Source organism: Fundulus heteroclitus, chromosome 6 (genome assembly GCF_011125445.2).
Source record: "Fundulus heteroclitus isolate FHET01 chromosome 6, MU-UCD_Fhet_4.1, whole genome shotgun sequence".
Classification (NCBI taxonomy): domain Eukaryota; kingdom Metazoa; phylum Chordata; class Actinopteri; order Cyprinodontiformes; family Fundulidae; genus Fundulus; species Fundulus heteroclitus.
This window is the reverse complement of record NC_046366.1, coordinates 29,925,893-29,946,074: the sequence shown is the minus strand read 5'-3', so window position 1 is coordinate 29,946,074 and position 20,182 is coordinate 29,925,893. Positions and strand designations below refer to the sequence as shown.

The window sequence follows — 20,182 nt, the reverse complement described above, 5'->3', positions numbered from 1 at the left end:
AAGCTTGACTTGTTGTGATCCTTGCTGACTGGTAACATTGCTTTGGATTTTATTTCAGGAGAAGGAAAAGACGGAAAACTGTGGAGACCAGAACGAGCTGAGCTCTGCTGCACCGAAGCCTAAAACTAAAAAGGTTGGTTGCTTTTGTCATTTAGTTGAATAGTTTCGGTCTTTGTGAGAACATTTTGCAGGAAGCTGAGTGACTTTTTTTTTTTTTTTTTTATAAGCTTTTGGAATGAAATCTTTATTTTTACAGGGTGGTTTCAGCGCAATGATGAAGAGCACCTTCTACAGTGACAAACAGGTGACAGTTGGGTTTTATTCATACACTGCGATCGAAACCAACAATAGATACTAAGCCAGAAAAGGCTCAAGATTATTTTACTCTGCATAATAGGGGGACTGAAATTCATCTATGAAACACTTTTTTTGTGTGTGAGATGTATGAACGCAAAATCTTGCGTTCATACAAGATAAGATAATACAAGATAATTTTGTTTATTTAGTTGTCAGATTAAAGGGAAATACATATCCACAACACGTACAGCAAATTATTCATTGTAAAAGAAAAAAGTAAAAATTTGGCATTTTTCTTCCTCCACACAGTTTGCACTACTTTGTGCAGCTCTGTCTTTTAAAAATCCCAATAAAATACACTGTTCAACAAATTAAGGGAGCACTTTTTAATCAGAGTATAACATCAAGTCAGTTAAACGTCTCAAATATTGATGCGGTTGGTTCAGTAGTGGAGCGGATTGTTAATCAGTGTCCGGTGTTTTCGTGTTAATCAAATTACCAGGGGGTTTATTCAAACTAAAAATGTCTTCTGCAGGAGAAGAACTCTGAGCCTGACGACGAGGAATCATCAGAGGGAGAGGGAGACGGTCAGCCCAATCACAAACAGGTTTGTTAGGACTTGCAAAATATTTGAGTTTTGTACTCAGGTTGTTGTTGTTGTTGGTCATTAATGCTTTTTTTTATTTCGTTTTTTTTTTTTTTTTTGTGTCTAGAGTAAGCTGGCTGGGGCAATGACAAAGCTGAATCCATTTAAAGCGGCACAAAAAGTCTGTAAATAAAACATATCTAAATTTCAGATTTTACTTTATTTCCTCATCTTAAAGTGATTTTTATTTTAACTTTTGCATTCAGCATGAAAAGCCGCCAGGATCTGACGATGAAGATCAAACAGTGAGCAGCGAGAAGCCATCAACCCACAAACAGGTGCTTTTACTTTTACAGGTTCCTTTTGTTGAGTTTCCTGAGAGGAATTCTCTATTATTACAAACTCTCCTCATCCACAGAGATCTTCCCTCTTTTATTCTTTATTTAATGAATCATCTGTTTTGTTAAATATGAACTGTTTTAAATCGCTCTGCTCTTGGAGCTTTTTATTTTATTTTATCTTGGTTAGGATTCCAGCTGATGAGCAGGTGTCTCCGGGATGCCAAAGTAACAGATGCACATGATTTTTAATGCTGTTTTCCCTCTCAGAGCGCCATGGTTGAAGCCATGTCCAAACTGAATCCATTCCGCTCTGCAGCTAAAGTAACTATTGTCAATAAATATGCTGGGTGATGTTGAAGGTGGCGGTGAGGGAATCACAATCAGGGCTGGGATACGGGGTAGAGATAATCAACGCTTATGGGTGAATGATTATAGTGTGAAGCGCTTTGTGGTCGTCGGACTAGTTAAAGCGCTATACAAGTACAAGCCATTTATCATCCTCAAAGTGTAACTCACCCCAGAATTTACATTTTTTTGCAGATAAACTATATAAATTGGGAGTAATGGTGCTACTTTAATGTTGCTCTTTTCATGTGAACTTGTTTAGTTCTGCAATATGCTCTCCACTGTCGCTACACGCATGCTCAATATGAGGGATTGCTGCAAAGTCAGCAATATAATGCAAGCGTCAATAACTTGAGGTAATCTGCTTCGTTTCCTCAGATGGAAACTCTTGACCAGTCTTTCTGTATGATGCGACTGAGTCGACTCTGTAAAGTGCCTTCAGATGAAGTGTTGTAAATTAGCGCTCATAGCATTTTGTTCTTTATACCTTTGATCATTTTGTTTTACTTGAGATCTGAATGTAAACTTTCAGAAGGTGTGTTACGGCTTTGAACATTAGCCCATGTTAGCTATGATGCTGCTAACGTCACTTTTTACCATTTAAACAACCCATTCTGTCCTCCGCTGCCTCGGCTTCATGTAATGTTGAAGGAATGCCTTTAGCCATTGGTTCAAACTGATGAGGCTCTGGCCCATTGGGCTCCACAAAGCTTCCCTTAAACCTCCAGTGACAATAGGGGTGAGAAATCCTCTATTTCAAAAGACAGATCCATGTTGTAACTATTAGCGCCACTATGATTGCTCTCCATGATTCAGCTTGGCAAATTAAGCTAGCTGTTACTTTCCCTCATCCTGACCACAGCCCTGTTACATCCCCACACTTGGCCCCGCCCCTCGAGGTATTTTGGCACTGCCCACTTTGGTGACATTTTTCAAAATTTGTCTAGAGGTGAGGTTATGCTTTTACACTGGGGTGAATTACACTTTAAAGTTGTGTATCCTAAAGCTGCTATTCAACAGTTTCTTGGTACATTTACTGGTGCATTTCTTTTTTTTTTATGTTTTTTTTTTTTTACATAAGTGTAAAAATGAAAACCTGAAACCCACTTTGTGTAAGATCAAGTGCTGTCATGGCCATGAACTCTGTACATTGAATATGATGCAACCATGTTTTATTTATTTTGTGTATATTGGAATGAAGAATATAAAGTTTAGTCTGGACAGATTCAGCTACTTAATGCTGTAACATAAGCCCGTGTTCTTTTTTTTCCCCCTACAATAATTTGTCTGACTAATGATCTTTATACAATCTGAGTGGCATAAAGTGAGTAATAATAAGATAAAATGGCAAGAAAACGGGTCCAATTATTCTATCATGTAAACCATTCTTAAGCATTTAACTCAATAAAGCCTGGTTCTCATGGCAGGATAATTTTCCTGATTTTGTCCCGATCTTGCCCTTCTGACATGCCCCCGACTATCGGGGTGGATCTTAAGATAATCTTAAGAGATATTCCTGCCATTGGTGGAGTGTTGAGAACGATCTGGTTCGCTCGGAGGGACGTTGGGACTGTTCTGACCTAAAATTAAGGATGTTCAACATGTTGGATGGTCTTGGCCCAAACTTTGACGTGTAGTCAAGTGTATCAGAAAGCGAAGTGAGGAAAACCCAGAGATAAAGCTAAACACAACTCTCCTCCATATCAAACGTAGACCTCCCTGTTTGCACTAGCTCCACACCTTTAGCCAATGGCTTTTTATTTTGGTATAATGTCATTTCTTTGTTAAAATAATCCAAAAACTATTGCCATTGTTCTTCCTCGTGGTCCTTGTTTATTTACTCTGAACTCACGTCTAATCTTGGGAGGATTTGCAAGACTTCCCGTCTGATATCTGAATGTCCCTGAGTGAAATCTGTTCGTGTGTGGTGTGCTGTGCTTGCTGTTTGACCGGAAACACCACATTGTAAACCTGTTGTATGTACGATTTTCTATCGGTATGTGTGGGGTCTCTACGGTTTTGAAAATTGCCCGACAATTTTAAAATCTTGTCATGTGAACCAGGCTTTAGGTCAACGAATCTTCATCAGCACAGACTGAGGATCTGCATAATGTAGCATGAGAATAAGAAGTGTTGTAACCAAGTTATCAAGAATCTGTATCACAATGTGTTACCATAGTGAATTTTTTGACAGACAGACACAGGCTTAGGATACTCACAGGTTGCATTTATCATGCAGACACAACAAGACATAAATGATTTCATTAAAAAGTGTGGAAACTTTAATTGAATTGACCAACACACTTCCTGAGAAGTTTAAAGCCTGCAAATAGTCTTTAGGATCTGATAAGACTCGTACCTGAGTCCAAGAAGTCAGATATCAGTCTCTTGGCGAACAGTATAAATTACTGTGTTGTGGCATGAATTATTTAACGCTCTCTAGATGATGCACTCATGCCAGCAGTAAATACTATACAATAATTTTAAACCTTCATTTACAGAACTGTGTAATCAGACATTCACTGATAGACTGGAGTGTGAAAATATGCATTACCAGTAGTATGTTTGTAATATGTAACAGACCACAAACTTCTGAGTAGGGGGCAATAGCCCTTACAGCTTTTGCAAAGAAGCTATTTTTGAGTAAATTAGTTTTGGATTTGATGTTTCTAAAGCATTCACCTGATGGAAGTGAGTCAAACAGGCGCACTAGGTGGGTGGTATCTGTGTCAATGCGTCTGGCACTTTTCTGGACTCCTGTAGCAGTTGTAGCTTAAATCTGAGGCAACTGGACTTTTGCTCGTCTCGACACCTATCCAGGATATTTTGTCCATTCTGGCAGCTCGCAGTGAGCAACCTGCAGTTGGAGCGCTGCTGTTTTTAAAGGATACGGAGGCCAGTCAGTCAGATGCAACTTTCAATAGGTTCAGTTTGCCTGAAGCCATATTTTATGCAAACGTAGTTTTGTTTGACAAGCTCAGATTTTTTTTTTCTCAGTTGCAATTCTGAACTAAGTGGCTGTTCTTATTGGTTTTCCAACTGGGAACTGGTATAAATTTGACTTCAAAATGCAAAGAATACACCCCAATAAAAAGGAGCTACATGTACATAATACATGCAAAACACTTTACATCACAGCTTTTCAAATGGCAGGAATGACTTCTGATTTTCTATTTCTTTTAGTTCAGTTGAAAATCTGATAATTTTCTTTGCAGCTGAGAAAATTTTTGTTTTTTAATCTTATTGAAAATAACAAAAAGGTTAAGAAGTTTAGATGAATAAATAATAAATCACTAGTTTACATAGAACTATCTATAGCTTGTCAATGAAAAGTTAAAAAGTAGTGGACATTTTTTTTCTGTCCTCTGCTCAGAAGGACACTGAAGACACAGAGACCCCAGAGGAGAATAGGAAACAATCGGAAAAGAAGCCAGATCTGGTAAGCCTATTTTTTGCTTCAGTCACAACTAATCGATGACCACAAACATGTGCAGGGAACCGCTCAACTTCTTACAAAAATACCCTCTGTACTAAAGCTCCTCCTCTTCCACACTTCCTACTACGTCATGCTGGTCTCCTTCCTGAAGGCTATTAAATCATCTTACCCTCTGGGACACTGCGTCACGTTGTGTTTTTGTCCTTGGCAGGTCAAGAGAAATCTGATCCAGCCGGAAAGGAAAGAAAAGGGTGAAACGCCGCCAATCCTACGCAGACCGAGAGCAGAGGTTTTGCTTGCAGCCATAAGTATTTCCATGTTGTCCTTAATGAAAGCCTTCTGACTTCTGCTTTGAATCTCTGTGTCGTGTTGGTATTTAGGAGATGAAGGCAACGTCCATGCATGAAAAAGAAAGACAACGAAGACCAGAGGAGAAGGTGCTTTTTGGTTTACTGTATATCTAAACTAGTTCATTCCTCTTTTTCACTTTATAAGACTTGTAATCTCAGAACATACTTCTAAGTTTCATTTTTTTTCCCTGTCCTCTGCAAAAGGAAAAACTCCCTGTAGAGAAAAAAGGAAAACGCTCAGAAACTCCCATAGTTCCACCCAGACCATCAGAGGAGGTGAGCGGTCTTTGCTATTTTAATAAGTTTTTTTTTTTTTATGTACCATGTGTTGAAGTTGTAGCTTGTTTTTACTCGGCTTAAGGAAGCTGCTGTGGTTAAATTTCAGGAGATGAACAGAACTGTTAGGAAGAAAGACAACCAACAGGTTTGTAAAGACAGAGTTAAATTTTTTTTTTTATTATTTTGCTCTTTGCTTTCATTAAAGTTTCTTTTTTACTAGTGGACATGGAACCAAAAATAGTGTTACAATCACTCTTTTGCTTGTGATATTTTAGATATTTTACCTGCAGTCTACAAAGTCCTGTAAAGTGCAGCGTGCACTGTGGTGTAAAGTCTGTTTTCACATCTTCCTGTGTTTACCTTCATTTCTACTTTCCTACAAGCAGCTTTTGTTGTTACATAATGATCAACACAGTCGATGTCAATAAGGAAGGGAAATGCACAGAGGAATCAGCCAGTCACACACCAGATACGCTATGTTTTACCGATCAGTGAACATGCTCTGCTAAAGCACTAAAAAGACGACATGTTTCATGATGGAGATATGTTGAAATGCTCAAATTGATAAAATAGCATTGCTGCTGTATTATGTTCAGCCTTCCTATTGTTGGTTCGCCACAGAAACTATTTTCAACATGCAGACAGACTTAGGCAAACGCAAAAGGCAAATTTATTTGTATAGCACATTTCAGTACAGAGACAATGTGAAGTGGTTTACATGATTAAAATACAGGGGGAAAAAACAGAATAAAAGCAAGTAGGAATAAAATATAGAAACAAAACAGAACATGGAAAAATAGAAACTAAAAGCAAACGTTAACAACAGCCATTCAGGGATTTATAGACTAACAGAAGTATTTCAAAGTCTATTCTCTGAGATACAGGGAGCCAGTGTAATGACTTTATAACTGGGGTTATGTTCTCTACTTTCTTAGTCTTAGTGAGGACGCGGGCAGCAGGGGTTTTATAACCTGGTCAGACATATTGATAATGTGTAGCACTCTAGTTCTGCACGTTATCAATCTGGGACTGATCCAGTTGCATCCGTTTGGGGAAAGGAGGGAGTTTTCAGCAGAACTCTAAACCAACTAGTGCCCGCCTACCAAAGGTTGGTTTTAACCAATTAGGGTATCGAATTAAACTGTAAGCAGCAGATGTTATCAGTAACTGCAACAAGATGAGCTAGTCAAGGCACTTCTTGCTGTTCTACTATCAAAGAAGAAATCGTGGATTCCTACAAAACAGATGTGATGGCTGCAGGTTCATGTGTGTCCTCCTGCGATGCCATGTTTGTGTTGGTTTGGCTGTGCGCTCAACCGCTCTTGCTTTCGTCGCATCGGTATGTCCCGCCTTAAACCTCAATACTGCACCGTGATTGGCCCAAACCGTTTTTTGGTTCGGACACAAACGGTTGAAGCCGGAGTAGGACAATGTGGATTTCCGTGTGTTTGTGAACGCACAATTCATCCTGCAAACAAGGTTAGGGACCAGTTTACACCGGAGGCCTTTCCTGAAGCAACCAGGGTTCAAACCCGCATCTTCTTTATCGAAGTTGTGCATTTATCCCAGTATATGACAGAGGGGCATGTTCAGCCTTCCTATTATCTGCTGAAAACCTTGCTCTCTCTCTCTCAGTAGTCCGCAGACAAGTTTCAACATGTTGAACGTTACACAAATCTCTGTGCGTACTCAGACTATTTGAAACTCAAAATACGTTTCCGTCTTCACTCAATAAATGTGTCCACACCAAAGATTGTTAGTAATTACAGCTAACGTGGCTGACACTAAGCTCTCTCTTTACAGGTATGAGATGCTAAAGACAATTTAAAATGTTACTTCTATTGTTTTTAAATTGGTAAAATCCTGTTCTACAATGTTTACTAGCTGCTCCCTGCATCTAAAATAGATTTTCATCAGCTGTTCATGGCAGAAAGGTTAGGAAACATATTTTGAATGCTGCTCTTTATGTCCACTTATCAGTTCATAAATAGAAATCAAACTTGCCTAAGGGTAGCATAGAGAGGGTGAAACTTTACAGAGATAAGAAATCATATGAAACATCTGATCAGGCGGATGTCAAAATATTATTATGTGCTGAAGGAAAGCAAATGTCCTCTGAGGCTCCTCTAACAGGACATTATTTCTGGCAGAGATGCATTTTTTAAATGTTAAATTGCTGCCAGGGTTTTTTTTTCTTCATTATTTAACTTAATGCTTAATGTCTTTATTTTCATTGTGTTATTTCACAGAGAAGCCAATCAGGAGACGAAGGCAACAAAAATGAATCAAATGTGACCGACGACGACGAAAAGCACAATTCACAGAACAAACCAGTGAGTGACTTCTCAGTTTCACTTTCAGTCCCAAGTAATTCAAGGCTCTGTTTAAACTATATGAAATGTATTTTGGGGCTTTTTTTTTTAATCTTCATGCCATCTTTGTATGAAGTAAACTCTTGTATGTCGCCACATGCAGACTAAAACAGAGTATTTGACTTAGCTGCTCGGTTAGGATCTAACTTTTCCTGTTCCTGCTTCCTTGTCGACTCTGTCATGCCAAGCCCATGCAAAAGTCATGTGACGCCTTCAGGCTGTTGTCACAGGGAGTTTCTGCAGAGCTCCAGTCCTTTGTTAGTCACATGGGGAGATAAACCTCTAGTTATCCAGAGTCGGGCGTATTATAACTTAAAACTCTTTGTAGTTTGATTTTTGTTGTCATGTTTCTTGTCATGTTGTTGTCATGTTTCTTGATTTTTATTGTGATGTTTCTTGTCAAAGTAAAAAGATTGGAGCACGTTTGGCTGAGAAGCGACTCTTTCATTCAAGCTTTAACGCCAGCAGATTCAATGAAATGTAGTTTTTCAGGCTCCTCGTGTGACTTGCGCCATCATACAATGACTCTGCTGCCCTTCTTTTTTTTCTTTTTCTTTTTATTTTTTAGGTTAAAGTAAAAAAACACAAGCATCAACTGTATATGCCACAAGTTGGATTCAAGGTAAGAGGGATTCAACACTAAATAAAGAAATTATTTAGGGACAGAAGAGATCTCGTGATTTAAAAATGTCACAGTATTTGTCTTGAAAGTCAAGTCTGACCTTTTTTGAAGTGGTATAAATAGTTGCTGTGGGCACGACTTGGTTTGGTTACATTTCTGAGATCTTTTGACCTTCCTCCTGTTGTCACACCGTCAGTCAAAGTTAAACTCAAACGGGTAATCTCATTGAATTCATGGTTTAACAGGGAGGCGTGGCAACCCTATTTTCACGTGAGGTTTGGGTTCTGCAACTTCATTTGGTCTGACATTAAAAGTAGTTTGATCACAAACATTTAACTACAATAAAGAAGGTAATCCGGGGGGGCCAGACAAACATTTTTTCACAGCGCTGTATCTACTAACAAGGACGTCACTTAGATTTTAGGCTTGACCAGGGGTCCCAATCTGTCACATTTCTTAAGTACAAACTGGGGGAACATTGGTCTCAGAACCACATTCAACAAGAAAGGAATGCAGTACAAAGTTTTCTCTTGATTGGATTTGATTTAAAGTTTGTTTAGCAGCATATTTTTTTTATTCTATAGAAAATAAAAGCAATGGCGGACAAGGATAGCACAGTGATCTTACGGCTACTGGCTAAACGTTCGTAGCTACCAAGAGAGCTAGCGTCTGCTTCGAAGCTTCCTGAACTTAAAGGACTTTTATAGAGTTTTGGTTTTGCTTTGTTTTGTTTTATTCAGTCTGGACAGCATTTAATCCTGCCTAGTTTCAAATTTAATATACTTTGACTGTTAATCCTAAACTGGATATTTCCACATCATCTAAATCAGACAAGCATACTATATAAATGCATTAGGCTTTATGAACTAATAACTGGAATGAAATATTGCTAAAGTCTTGTCTTGTTCAGTGTATCAGCTCATCTTGTCAGCTGGATGTATTCTGTCTCATCTGTAATGTAATATCAAACCCTGCTGTGCGTGATCTTGACCCTTTTTATTTGGGGTTTATTCTGCATATTTAATTTTAGGCCGCATCTGATGATGAAGGGCTGAAAGATGATGAGTCCTTACCCAAAGAGGAAAAGAAAGAGGAGGACAAAGACCAGCCAGAGAAGGTCTGACTTGCTTATTTAATTTAATCCTAATTTAGCCTACAGCCATTAAGTGGAACATTTCTGTTTTTAATTTAAAATAAAATAAATTATCTTTTTGTTGTTTGTTTTTAGCCCAAAGTCAAGAAGCCAAAGAAACCCAATCCTTTCATGCAGCGGCTCAGGGTGAGGCTTAAAAATGTGCCTTTGACAAACTTTGTTTCTGCTTCTATACGTCTCATATGGTTGAAAAGATATCAGATAAGGCCAGTCTGCCGGATATGATATCCAGAGGGAAATCTTTTTCATCACTACTGATTTTTTTTTCTTTTAATATTTCCTATCAAATAAAACTGAAGCTTTTTGGCCAGATTTTTTGCAAACTGGCCCATCGTGGTTTCCTTTCAGGCTAATCTTTTACTGTTGCACGACCATATTTACACAAAAAGCAGCAGCACACCGTATTGTAACTGTTTAAATTGCCATCTTTTAACAAATAAGTCTAAAAATGTCTAATAAATATCTCTAAAGGCCAGTAGCTAAATACCATTTTTTTTTTCTACTTGTGGCTTTTTTATCATGTCAGGCTGCATCTGATGATGAAGGGCTGAAAGATGAAGAGGAGGAAAATAAAGATGCTGAGGACAAGGAGAATCCAGAGAAGGTATATTTTTGTTTTTGACCTTTTTGGCAGATAAATGTTAATTTAACCAGCAGTTAAATGGAACAGTTCTGTTGGTAAAATCAAAACAGTAATTATTTGTTGTTTTATTCTCTCTTTTTTTTTCTTTTTTTCTTTAGCCCAAAGTCATGAAGCCAAAGAGGCACAATCCTTTCATGCAGCGGTTTAGGGTGAGGCTTAATAATGTGTCTTAGACACGCTTTCTGCTCACTTCTACACGTCCCATATGGTACAAAATACATGAGATAACCCCAGTCTGGTGGATAACATATTCAGATGGAAATCTTTTTTATCACTACTGATTAGTTCGTCTTATTTGTTTCTGTAAATCAAAATAAATTAAGCTTTTGGGCCAGACTTTATGCGTCCTGTTTCCTTACAGCTAATCTTTTATATCTATGCACACAAAACAGCATCACGCTGTATTGTAGCTGTTTAAATTGGCAGATTTAAACAATAATAATAAAAAATCTAATATCTGTCAAGGCCAGTAGCTAAATCCCATTTTTTTTTACTTGTGGCTTTTTTATTACTTATATTAGGGTGCATCTGATGATGAAGGGCTGAAAGATGAAGAGGAGGAAGATAAAGACGTTGAGGACAAGGAGAAACCAGAGAAGGTCAGTTGTTTTGTTTTTGACCTTTTTGCAGGTCTGGAATAAATGTTAATTTAACCAATGACTAAATGGAAAAACTTTGTGGGTAAAAACAAAACTTTACTTATTTCTCTTTTGATTCTCTCTCTTTTTTTGTAGCCCAAAGTCATGAAGCCAAAGAAACACAATCATTTCATGCACTGGGCCAAGGTGAGGCTTAACATGCTGGGGAAGATTCTCAGTCATCCAGGTCATGGTCATTTAAAAAAAAAGTAAAAAAACAAAGCAACTGGACTTGTTTTCCGTAGTTGAAGCGTTGAGAAAGCTTCCTGGAGAGGAAACGAAACGTCTTCAACTACGGAAAATAAGTCCAGTTGCTTTGTTTTTTACTTTTTTTTGGAATGAGGCTTAATAATGTTTCTGTTCTGTTCTACGCGTCCCATATGATAAAAAAGACATCAGATTGCCACAATCTGTCAGAAAAGATGTTCAGATGGAAATCCTTACCACTCTTGATTTTTATTTGTTTATGTAAATCAAAGAATAGAAGAATCTTCTGCTGTTTAATCATATCTATACACAAAAAGCAGCAGCACGCCATATTGTGACCGCTGCAATTGGCTGTTTTAAGCAAATTTGAAACAAATGTCTGATATCTGTAAAGGCTTGTAGCTAAATGTCATTTTTCTCTATTTGTGGCTTTTCTATTACTTATGGCAGGCTGCATCTGATGATGAAGGGCTGAATGATGAAGAGGAGGAAATTAAAGATGTTGAGGACAAGGAGAAACCAGAGAAGGTCTGTTGTTTTGTTTTTTGACCTTTTGGCAGGTCTGGAACAAATGTTCATTTAACAAACGGCTAAATGGAACAGCTTTGTATGTAAAACAACAGGGTAATAATTTTTTGTTTTATTTTCTTTTTTTTAGCCCAAAGTCAAGAAGCCAAAGCAGCACAATCCTTTCCTGTCTCGGCTCAGGGTAAAGTGCAGAAATGTGACTTGTACAATTTGGTTTGTGTCCTTGAATACGTGTTCATTAAAAATCTTCAAATGCTCTTTTCTTTCTGATAAAATAATCAAATGCAGATTTATTTATTTTTCTTTAGAACTGTAGATTTTTTAGTGAAGAATTTGTTCCTGTAAATTCTGAAACTGAAGATACTCGAATTTAAGGAAATCGGGGTTACCTTTCAGTTCAACTTTTTACTGATGTATTTACAAAGAGTAAAGGAGAAGAATCAGTACCCGGTGTTGGAACATCAGATCTATTACTGTTCAGGGCAAAATAAAAGTACCTAATATTTTGCAATTGTCCAATAAATTAAATTAAATTAATTGTTGTGTCGCACCATTCATACACAAGGCAGTCTAAAGTTCTTCACAGGACATCCAGGAAATGCAAAAAGAAAATGATGGTATAAAAGAAACACATTTCAAAATAAAGATATTAAAGGTGTCAAGAAGGAAAAAAATCTTTTAAACTAAAATTTGTTTCTGCGTGTCTCAGGTTTTTAAAGAGTTTCAGAGCTGAGTAGGACAGAAACTAAATGAGTTAAAAGCCAGTAGTTAATTGCTGTTATCTAATTGTCTGTTTTTTCTAATAATTGTCAGGCTGCGTCGGATGATGAAGGATTGAAAGATGAGGACGAGTCGTCATCCAAAGAAGAAATTAAAGATGAGAACAAGGACAAGCAAGAGAAGGTCTGTTTCGTTTTAGACATTTCTGACGGGTCAGCAACAAATCTTTGTTTGACTTAGAGCTGCAATTGGAGCATTTCTCTACGTTTGAAAACAAAATTAATTTTATCTTTTTCTTTTCTTTAGCCCAAAGTCAAGAAGCCAAAGCAACGCAACCCTTTCATGCCTCGGAACAGGGTAAAACACAAAGATCCCACAAAGATCTCCAAATGCTAAAGATAGAGATTTATTTTATTTCTCTCCAGAGGGTTTAAGTAAAAAAAAAAAAAAAATTCTGTAAATTGTTGGACAAACGAAATACTTGAATTTAAGCCAAGTTGCCCATCATGGTTTCCTTTCAGTTAACCTTTTCACTAAAGCTAAAGCTATAAATACAAAGAAGAAGCAGCACATTGCACTATAACTGGTCATATGGCCAGATCACCAAATAATTTTACAAATATATATATAATGCTCTTTTTTTCAATGTTTGAGCCTCTGTTTGTTACTAATTTCAGGCTACATCTGATGATGAGGGGCTGAAGGATGAAGAGGACTCCTCATCCAAAGAGGAAATAAAAGAAGACGAGGAGAAGGAAATTATTGAGAAGGTTAGTTTTTTTACTCATGCATTTATTTTCTTGTCAGAAATTAATGTTAAATTGACTCTAAAAGCTGCAAAGGGAACTTTGTATTCACTTTAATTGCCATATAATGATGCAGTATTTATTATTTTTATTTTTATTTAGCCCAAAGTCAAAAAACCGAAGAAACACAATCCTTTTATGCCTCGGGTGAAGGTAAGGCTAAAATATGTGACTTGTATTTACATGTTACATACATTTCCTATTTAAAACAATCCAGCTCAGATGTTTTATTACTCTGGAGAGTATGTAGTGAAAAGGCCTTTCTGCAAATGAAGGAACTGAAGAGTTTCGGCCAGCTTGCCTCACCAGTTATGGTTTCCTTTCAGTTTGCCTTTGACTTGTCCACATCTGTATCTGTATGCAAAACGAAGCGAGACGCAGCTTTGCAACATTTATAATGCTGGCTGAGAATATGATCACAGATGTTGATGGTTTAATAATAAAAGCTAGCAAAGATATCACCTACTGTAATATAATTAGTATTTTCTAATTTAAGGGGGGGGGGGATCATGTTTATGGTTTCCAGTTGTTTCACATGTCATGTATTCAGTAGTTTATGTGGTTAAGGTTTCCAATGGTTTTCATGTCAGGTTCCCAGTAGCTTGCCAGTCAGGGTGTCCAGTTCTTTGCATGTTTCAGGTGTCCCTTGGTTTGTGTGTAGTTTGCACACTGAACAATTCCAGTAGTTTTCTATTCAGCTTTCATGTAGTTTGGTGCATTTATGTTTTCCAATAGTTTGCCTGTTAAAGGTTTTTAGTAGTTTGTGTTTCAGGACCCCCCTTAGGGGTGTGTGTGGTTTGGGTCATGAAAAATTTCAGTAGTTTGCTCTTCAGCTTTCAAGTAGTTTGCTTGACTAGTTGTGTATTCAGGTTTTCCAGTAGTTTACCCATGCTGGCCTCCCACATGTGTGTCACAGACTGAAAACAGAGCTTTTGATTATGTCAGGTTTCCAGCATGTTGTGTGCTTTGATGTGTGTTTGCGTCTGTGTCTATATGTCTGTAATACAGTGCAATATCACAGGTGACAGTGAACAAAATACTAATAACAAGTAGCAACACGGTGCAACCTCATTCCTGCTAAAATATTCTCAATACTTCTGTTAATCGAGACCAAAGAAGTTGATAAGCTCTCATGACAGTGAAGCGGATGACTACATGACACATTTTCAGATAGTCGTAACTTTGTTGGTGTATTTGGAATAGACTCTCCTTGGACTGATTTTGATGAATCGTTGATTTGTCTACAGCTGCTGACTTAAACGTCTTCCCTCACTGCAAAAAGGGAACTAAAAGTAAGTGAATTTCTCTTGAAATCAGTGTATTTGTACTTGATTAGAGCAGGTATATAAGACTATTTGCCAATGGAATAAGATTTTTGCACTAAAAATAGGAACAATTCATCTCCATCATCTTATTTCAAGTGCAGGATATCTAATTATCTTATTTTAGGGGTAAAAATTGTCATTCCATTGGCAAATGGTCTTATTTAGCTCCTTAAATCAAGGAAAAATACACTAATTTCAAGACATTTTTACTTACTTTGAGTTGCCTTTTTGCAGTAGTCAGCTGATTTAGGCCAGGTTTGAACATGACATGGTGAACGACTAACTGCGACCGAGCCTTACCCTCTGAAGACCATGAGTTTGACCGTATGTGTAAACTATGCAAACACTTCAAAAACAAGATTAGGACTGACAGGATTTTCTGTGTTTCTTGTTTGTTTTCAGCCCAAAGTCATTCAGAGGAGCAAAGATGGAGCTGCTGGAGAGGTAGAAAATCTTTTCTTTTTTCCAAATTAAATAAATTAAAGTAGTTATTCTGCCTAAGTGTAGCTGTCTGCCAGGCAGTCGTATGCACTGTGGTTCAGGATTACCAAGAGTCTGTTTCAGTCACCTGACTCCCACCCTCCTCCACCCTGAAAACAACCTGCTTTCCTCCCGTCATACGCTTTGTCTCCAGAGTGTCCGCTCAGCTCCCAACAGAGACTATTGTTGTCGCCGTGTTTTTCTTTTTGTTTGTGCCTCTTTGCCACTGCTGACATGAAACCCACCCCCACACCATCATACGTGTTTGTGCATGCTCACCAACATGGGAAGATGAGAAGATTATCCTCCACTCTGCCCAGACTTGTTCCTCCACTTCTAGTTTTTTTTTTTTGTGGCTTCATGGAAGCTTTTTTACTTCTGCAAATCAGCAGAAAGTAGCTCACACAATTAGAATTGTGATAATTCTCTCTTCCTCCTTTTTATACGGGTACAAAAAAGTATAAAAAGTGAAACTAAGGAACCAAAACTTATCATGTGTTTTTTTTTTTTTTAACCATCTGCCTCACATCCATCTATCACTGTGCTTCTGTGTAAAACTTTGGTCTATACAGGAATTATTTCCTGGTAAAAGTTAAGATTATTCTGCAGTTTTAACTCGTATTTGTCTGTTTTCTCAGAATGAAGAACCCCAAAGATCTTTATTTGACCAGCTGGAGGATTTCCGTATTGAGCCCTCGCGGCCCGAGGACAGTCAGGTTGGTCTCTAAAACTAAATACGTTGACAACTCCAGGTTTCTTTGCCAGTTTGTACCACCATTTTATAGCAAGTTTCAAATTTTGTCCCAACCTTCATCCATTTCAGTTCCTGTAACAAACATTTTCTATTCTTATAGTTAGCCACTGTGTAGTAATTTATTTATCTTGGCAGTAAACTATGTTTTATGCATTATGGTGAAGTTCTGGGATATATATAGACCTTTGTTTATGTTTGGCGTAACTTTATATTTTATGGTTGCATGGTGGTAGGGCCGTTAGCACTGTAGCCTGGAGACTTTGTGGTTGATATTATATCACTGATGCATTGTCAGTCCAAGGAAACCCACTCAAAACAAAAACTGCAAGATATTAAAGGCACCTAGTGTTGATATATATGTATTAGGGCTGGACAATATAAAAAAAAAAAGCATGTTGATAAAATAGAAATCGTATTGATCGATATCGATAACTATCAACAATTTCAATACATGGATTTTAAATGCAGCCTTGGCCATTTTATGCTGTTGCTTAGCGACCTATTTTTAGATGCAGAACACACAGACCCTTTATTCAACCAACTTTTTAGCAAAACTGGAAGTTTTTAAAAAAAGAAAAAAGTAAGGTGCTCTCTGAACTCTTTGAAGGGGGCGGAGCTTAGTGACAGAGCGTTCCTGGGTCTGCGTTGTGATTGGTTGGGAGGATGTAATGACTGTAAAATTAATCTACATGATAGGCTAGAATGCAAAAGGAAGGAAAACTGTTGAACTTTTTATTGACCTTTTTTTTTTTCTATCATTGATATACGTCTATCGATCAAAATATATTATTGAATTATCGTCCAGCCCTAGTATGTATGTATATCTATTTCTAAAGAATAAATTAATCCGATTGTGTCTTTTTAGGAAGTGGAAGATCTCATGGACTGGTGGAACACGGTTGAATGTAAGTCTCTTTATTCGTCTTTATTTTTATTTCATGAAAACTTTGTTTTGAATCCTCAAGTGTTGTTTATGTGTCACTTGAGTAAAATCACATTACTTCCAGTTGTCTTCAACAGTATCCAGACTCATAAAAGTCTATTTCCTGCTTCGGTAAACAATGCCCTCATCCAAAAAGTCTTCTAAATTTAAAAACAAAAGGTTGACCTTCATGCTCACCTGACCCACCGGGAGCTGCGCTGGATGGTTGTCATAGCGTACTGTTGTGCCCACATGCGCCTGTCCTTGTGTTACACATGGACTGGTTCTTAACAATAATGTTTTGTTATTGTTTTCCAGCCTGGGAGGACACGCCTCAAGATGACGACATGACCGAAAAGGAAGAGGCCAAGTAAGTTCAAGCACAACTGGATGTCTGTGAATGTTGTTACATAAGTGTTCACAGCCCTGCAGCTAGTAATCATAAAAGCCGTCTCAACATATTAAAGATTTCATGGGCTCCATAGATTTCTTTGAACTTGCGCTGGTAAAAATTAGAGAAAGGTGGTCTTTACAGCTTTATCTTATTTCAGTTACTGTCCATCTGTTTCTCAGGGCGTTTGCTGTGACCGCAGAGAAGGTCCAGAAGGGTATCCGAGTCTTCAACAAGCTGTTCTCTGAGCGCGCCGAGAGCCTCTGGCAGCACGTCATTGACCTCAACGCCATCGCCGACGGTCTGGACAAGTTCACAAAGAAGACGAAGATCGCTCAGATCACGGGCGGCTCCACCAGCGCCATCGGCGGCGTCGCCACCATCACGGGCCTCGCCCTGGCGCCGGTCACGATGGGAACCTCCCTGATCGTCACGGCTGTGGGTTTGGGCGTTGCCACGGCGGGGGGGTTAACGTCGGCCGGCGCCGGCATCTCCAACCAGGTCAACAACTCTATGGACCGCAAGAAGGTGGAGAAGATCGTGGAGGACTACCAGGACAAGATCGCTGACCTCAACAAGTGCCTGAAGTTCATCAAACAGGGAATAGAAAACCTGCGCAGGTTCGACCTGCTCAAGATGAAGAAAAGCGCGTACAACCAGGACTTCCCGGCGCTCACCAGTCAGTTTTACGAGGACGGCGCCATGGCGGGGAAGGCCATCCTCATCAACGCCAACGAGATCATGCGTGTGGTGCAGATCGCCAATGTGGCAGGCAGCACAGCAGCCAGAGCGGTCCAGATCGCCAGCATGGCCACCGGCGTGCTCACGGGGCTCTTTGTCGCTATGGACATCTACTTCGTGGCTAAAGACTCTAAAGAGCTGAAGAAAGGAGCGAAATCGGACTTTGCGGCCAAAATCCGAGAGGTGGCCACACAGCTGCACGACGGCCTGGTGGAGCTCAACACCATACGAGAGGAGCTGCAGTCCACCGCGCCAGATGACAACAGGGAGGGCGACGTCAAAGAGACGGAGCGCGAAAAGAACGAGAAATACGACGAAAGTTCAGAGGACGAGATCGACCGCATTAAGAAAGCATTAAAAAAGGACCTTGAGAACAAAGAATACGTTTGACTTCTGCAGACTCTCTTGAACTTTGCTGCAAAGATTTTAGCAGGACTCTTCGTACTTTCTGGACATATTTAATTCATACTGCTGCTGTTTGCTCTGCTGTCTCCTTTTGAGGAGGCATTCAAACTGAAACTGACTCCTTTTTAATCTGAACATGCACACTACATGTGTAGGAAGTAACCTGAAGCTGTGGTTTAGAGTTTGTTACAAATCGGAAAGTTGTGCCATTGTGTGAAGCTGCCATTAGTTTCGGGAAGAGAGATTTGTAGATGAATTGGGTAGCGATATTTTTTTTATGTATTTTTTAAAGGTGCAGCAAATATTTTTAGAGCTTAAAGTTTCACATAGGTTTATGATTTCCTGCGTTGAACAATGAGTGCCTTTTTGTTTCATTATGCCTTAAAAATATATTGAGAAAGTACAGATATCAAGTTTGCTTCACTCTAAAATTAAACTGAGGATCAAGTTGAAGATGTTTCACTGTAAACAGTAGTTACAATCAGTGAATTTAATTTTTTTTAGTTGTGTGATGGATATGATTCTGGATTGGATTAGTAGAGTCTGTGAATAATCCAGGTTAAGGCTTGATAATGACCTTTTTGCTGGTTTTTGCAGCATTGTTGTCCATTACAATAACTGCAACTCTTTATTTTACCCGTTTCACTGTCCAGTGTTGCATTTTGGGGCCAAAACTCTGCAGAGAAGAAGTCACGTGTTGTTTCTTTACCAACAGAGGTCATAAATTCAGCCGCCAATCATTTAACACACACATTTTTTATTTTTATGCACTTTTTTTTAAATGTGATTGAAAGCCTAAACTTTCTACACCCTTTGTTTAGTCTAATCCACATTCTTTGCTGCTTTTTACGTAGCAACTGACGACTGTACGTTTATGAACAGTGTTTTCATCTCAACTAAAATTTCTTAATCCAAACTTTTTTTTATGTAACAACCTTTAGGATTATGAATGTTGATGGTTTCCTTTTACCAAATTCAAGCCTGCTGTGCCTGTGGGATTTTATTTTTATTTTTTTACGTATGACAAATCAGTCTGATTTAGCAGTTTTTAAATTGATTCACTGCAGAATTTTATCCAAGCTAATTTTGTACATGCACCATGTCAGGTGAGCAAATGGTGATATTTTCCTAGAGGTAGACTGTTACTGCAGAGTTAAAGGTCTTCTTTGGGTTGTGTTTGTGCTCTGTTGGAAACAAATTTTTATTTATTGGTCTTTGTACTGTAAAGACTAGATAAGTGAGACTTTTATGTGCAATATACTGTCCATGTAAGTTTAAATAAAGTTTTATCATAAAATGAGTAAGAACTAGTAATCTGGACATCTTGCAGTTTTTGTTATCGAGCCAGGACTTTGGTAACCTGACAACAGCCAGCTGTATGTCTCGCTCCGCCTAGCTCCACTCACATACATCTGGGACACCGCCATAGGCATTGCCTTTACTGAAGGCTGGGCCTTATCAAAACTCCTTGCATATGATTGGATAAGCCACTTGTCTGTCATCTTTATCGACGTGCTATTTCAACCACTCACACCGAAGCTAACCCGTGACGCTGATGATAGCGACGCAGGACAAAAAACCCTTTTTTTTTTTTTTTTTTTTTATGTGTTTGCGGCTCTAGTGCAGGGTTTCCCGCAGCGCTATCTTGGCGAGGCGGCCGCGGAAAACGTGTCGTCCAACCCCCCGCTCCCGCTCCGCGAGCCGGTCCGCGGAGAAAAAGTCATCCCCCCCCACCCCCCCCCCGCGAGTCGGTCCGCCTCGCATAAGCAAATTCCTGCGGGAAACACTGTAGTGGCACACCTTTTATTGACAGTGAGCTGACAGGAAGAGGGGGAAGACAG

General features: G+C 38.7%; 1 protein-coding gene across 13 annotated transcripts in view; it reads left to right on the top strand.

Moving 5' to 3' along the window:
- Window positions 1–19,645, top strand: part of LOC105922765 (glutamic acid-rich protein) — a 28,965-nt gene extending 9,320 nt beyond the window's left edge. For 4 of the 13 annotated variants that reach the window (XM_036138557.1, XM_036138556.1, XM_036138568.1 and 1 more), the window contains 30 exons: window positions 59–133; window positions 257–304; window positions 833–904; window positions 1,011–1,064; window positions 1,150–1,221; window positions 1,492–1,545; window positions 4,943–5,008; window positions 5,217–5,294; window positions 5,386–5,442; window positions 5,560–5,631; window positions 5,741–5,779; window positions 7,884–7,967; window positions 8,575–8,628; window positions 9,659–9,745; window positions 9,857–9,907; window positions 10,308–10,385; window positions 10,523–10,573; window positions 10,946–11,023; window positions 11,159–11,209; window positions 11,720–11,797; window positions 11,928–11,978; window positions 12,611–12,700; window positions 12,824–12,874; window positions 13,195–13,287; window positions 13,426–13,476; window positions 15,051–15,092; window positions 15,767–15,844; window positions 16,748–16,787; window positions 17,123–17,174; window positions 17,378–19,645. In XM_036138557.1, the coding sequence (XP_035994450.1) occupies window positions 59–133; window positions 257–304; window positions 833–904; window positions 1,011–1,064; window positions 1,150–1,221; window positions 1,492–1,545; window positions 4,943–5,008; window positions 5,217–5,294; window positions 5,386–5,442; window positions 5,560–5,631; window positions 5,741–5,779; window positions 7,884–7,967; window positions 8,575–8,628; window positions 9,659–9,745; window positions 9,857–9,907; window positions 10,308–10,385; window positions 10,523–10,573; window positions 10,946–11,023; window positions 11,159–11,209; window positions 11,720–11,797; window positions 11,928–11,978; window positions 12,611–12,700; window positions 12,824–12,874; window positions 13,195–13,287; window positions 13,426–13,476; window positions 15,051–15,092; window positions 15,767–15,844; window positions 16,748–16,787; window positions 17,123–17,174; window positions 17,378–18,326 (2,796 nt within the window). In that variant the 3' untranslated portion in view covers window positions 18,327–19,645. The remainder of the gene's footprint in view (window positions 1–58; window positions 134–256; window positions 305–832; window positions 905–1,010; window positions 1,065–1,149; window positions 1,222–1,491; window positions 1,546–4,942; window positions 5,009–5,216; window positions 5,295–5,385; window positions 5,443–5,559; window positions 5,632–5,740; window positions 5,780–7,883; window positions 7,968–8,574; window positions 8,629–9,658; window positions 9,746–9,856; window positions 9,908–10,307; window positions 10,386–10,522; window positions 10,574–10,945; window positions 11,024–11,158; window positions 11,210–11,719; window positions 11,798–11,927; window positions 11,979–12,610; window positions 12,701–12,823; window positions 12,875–13,194; window positions 13,288–13,425; window positions 13,477–15,050; window positions 15,093–15,766; window positions 15,845–16,747; window positions 16,788–17,122; window positions 17,175–17,377) is intronic. The other 9 variants (XM_036138559.1, XM_036138558.1, XM_036138563.1 and 6 more) reach the window with 9 other exon arrangements.
- Window positions 19,646–20,182: the final 537 nt, after the last annotated feature.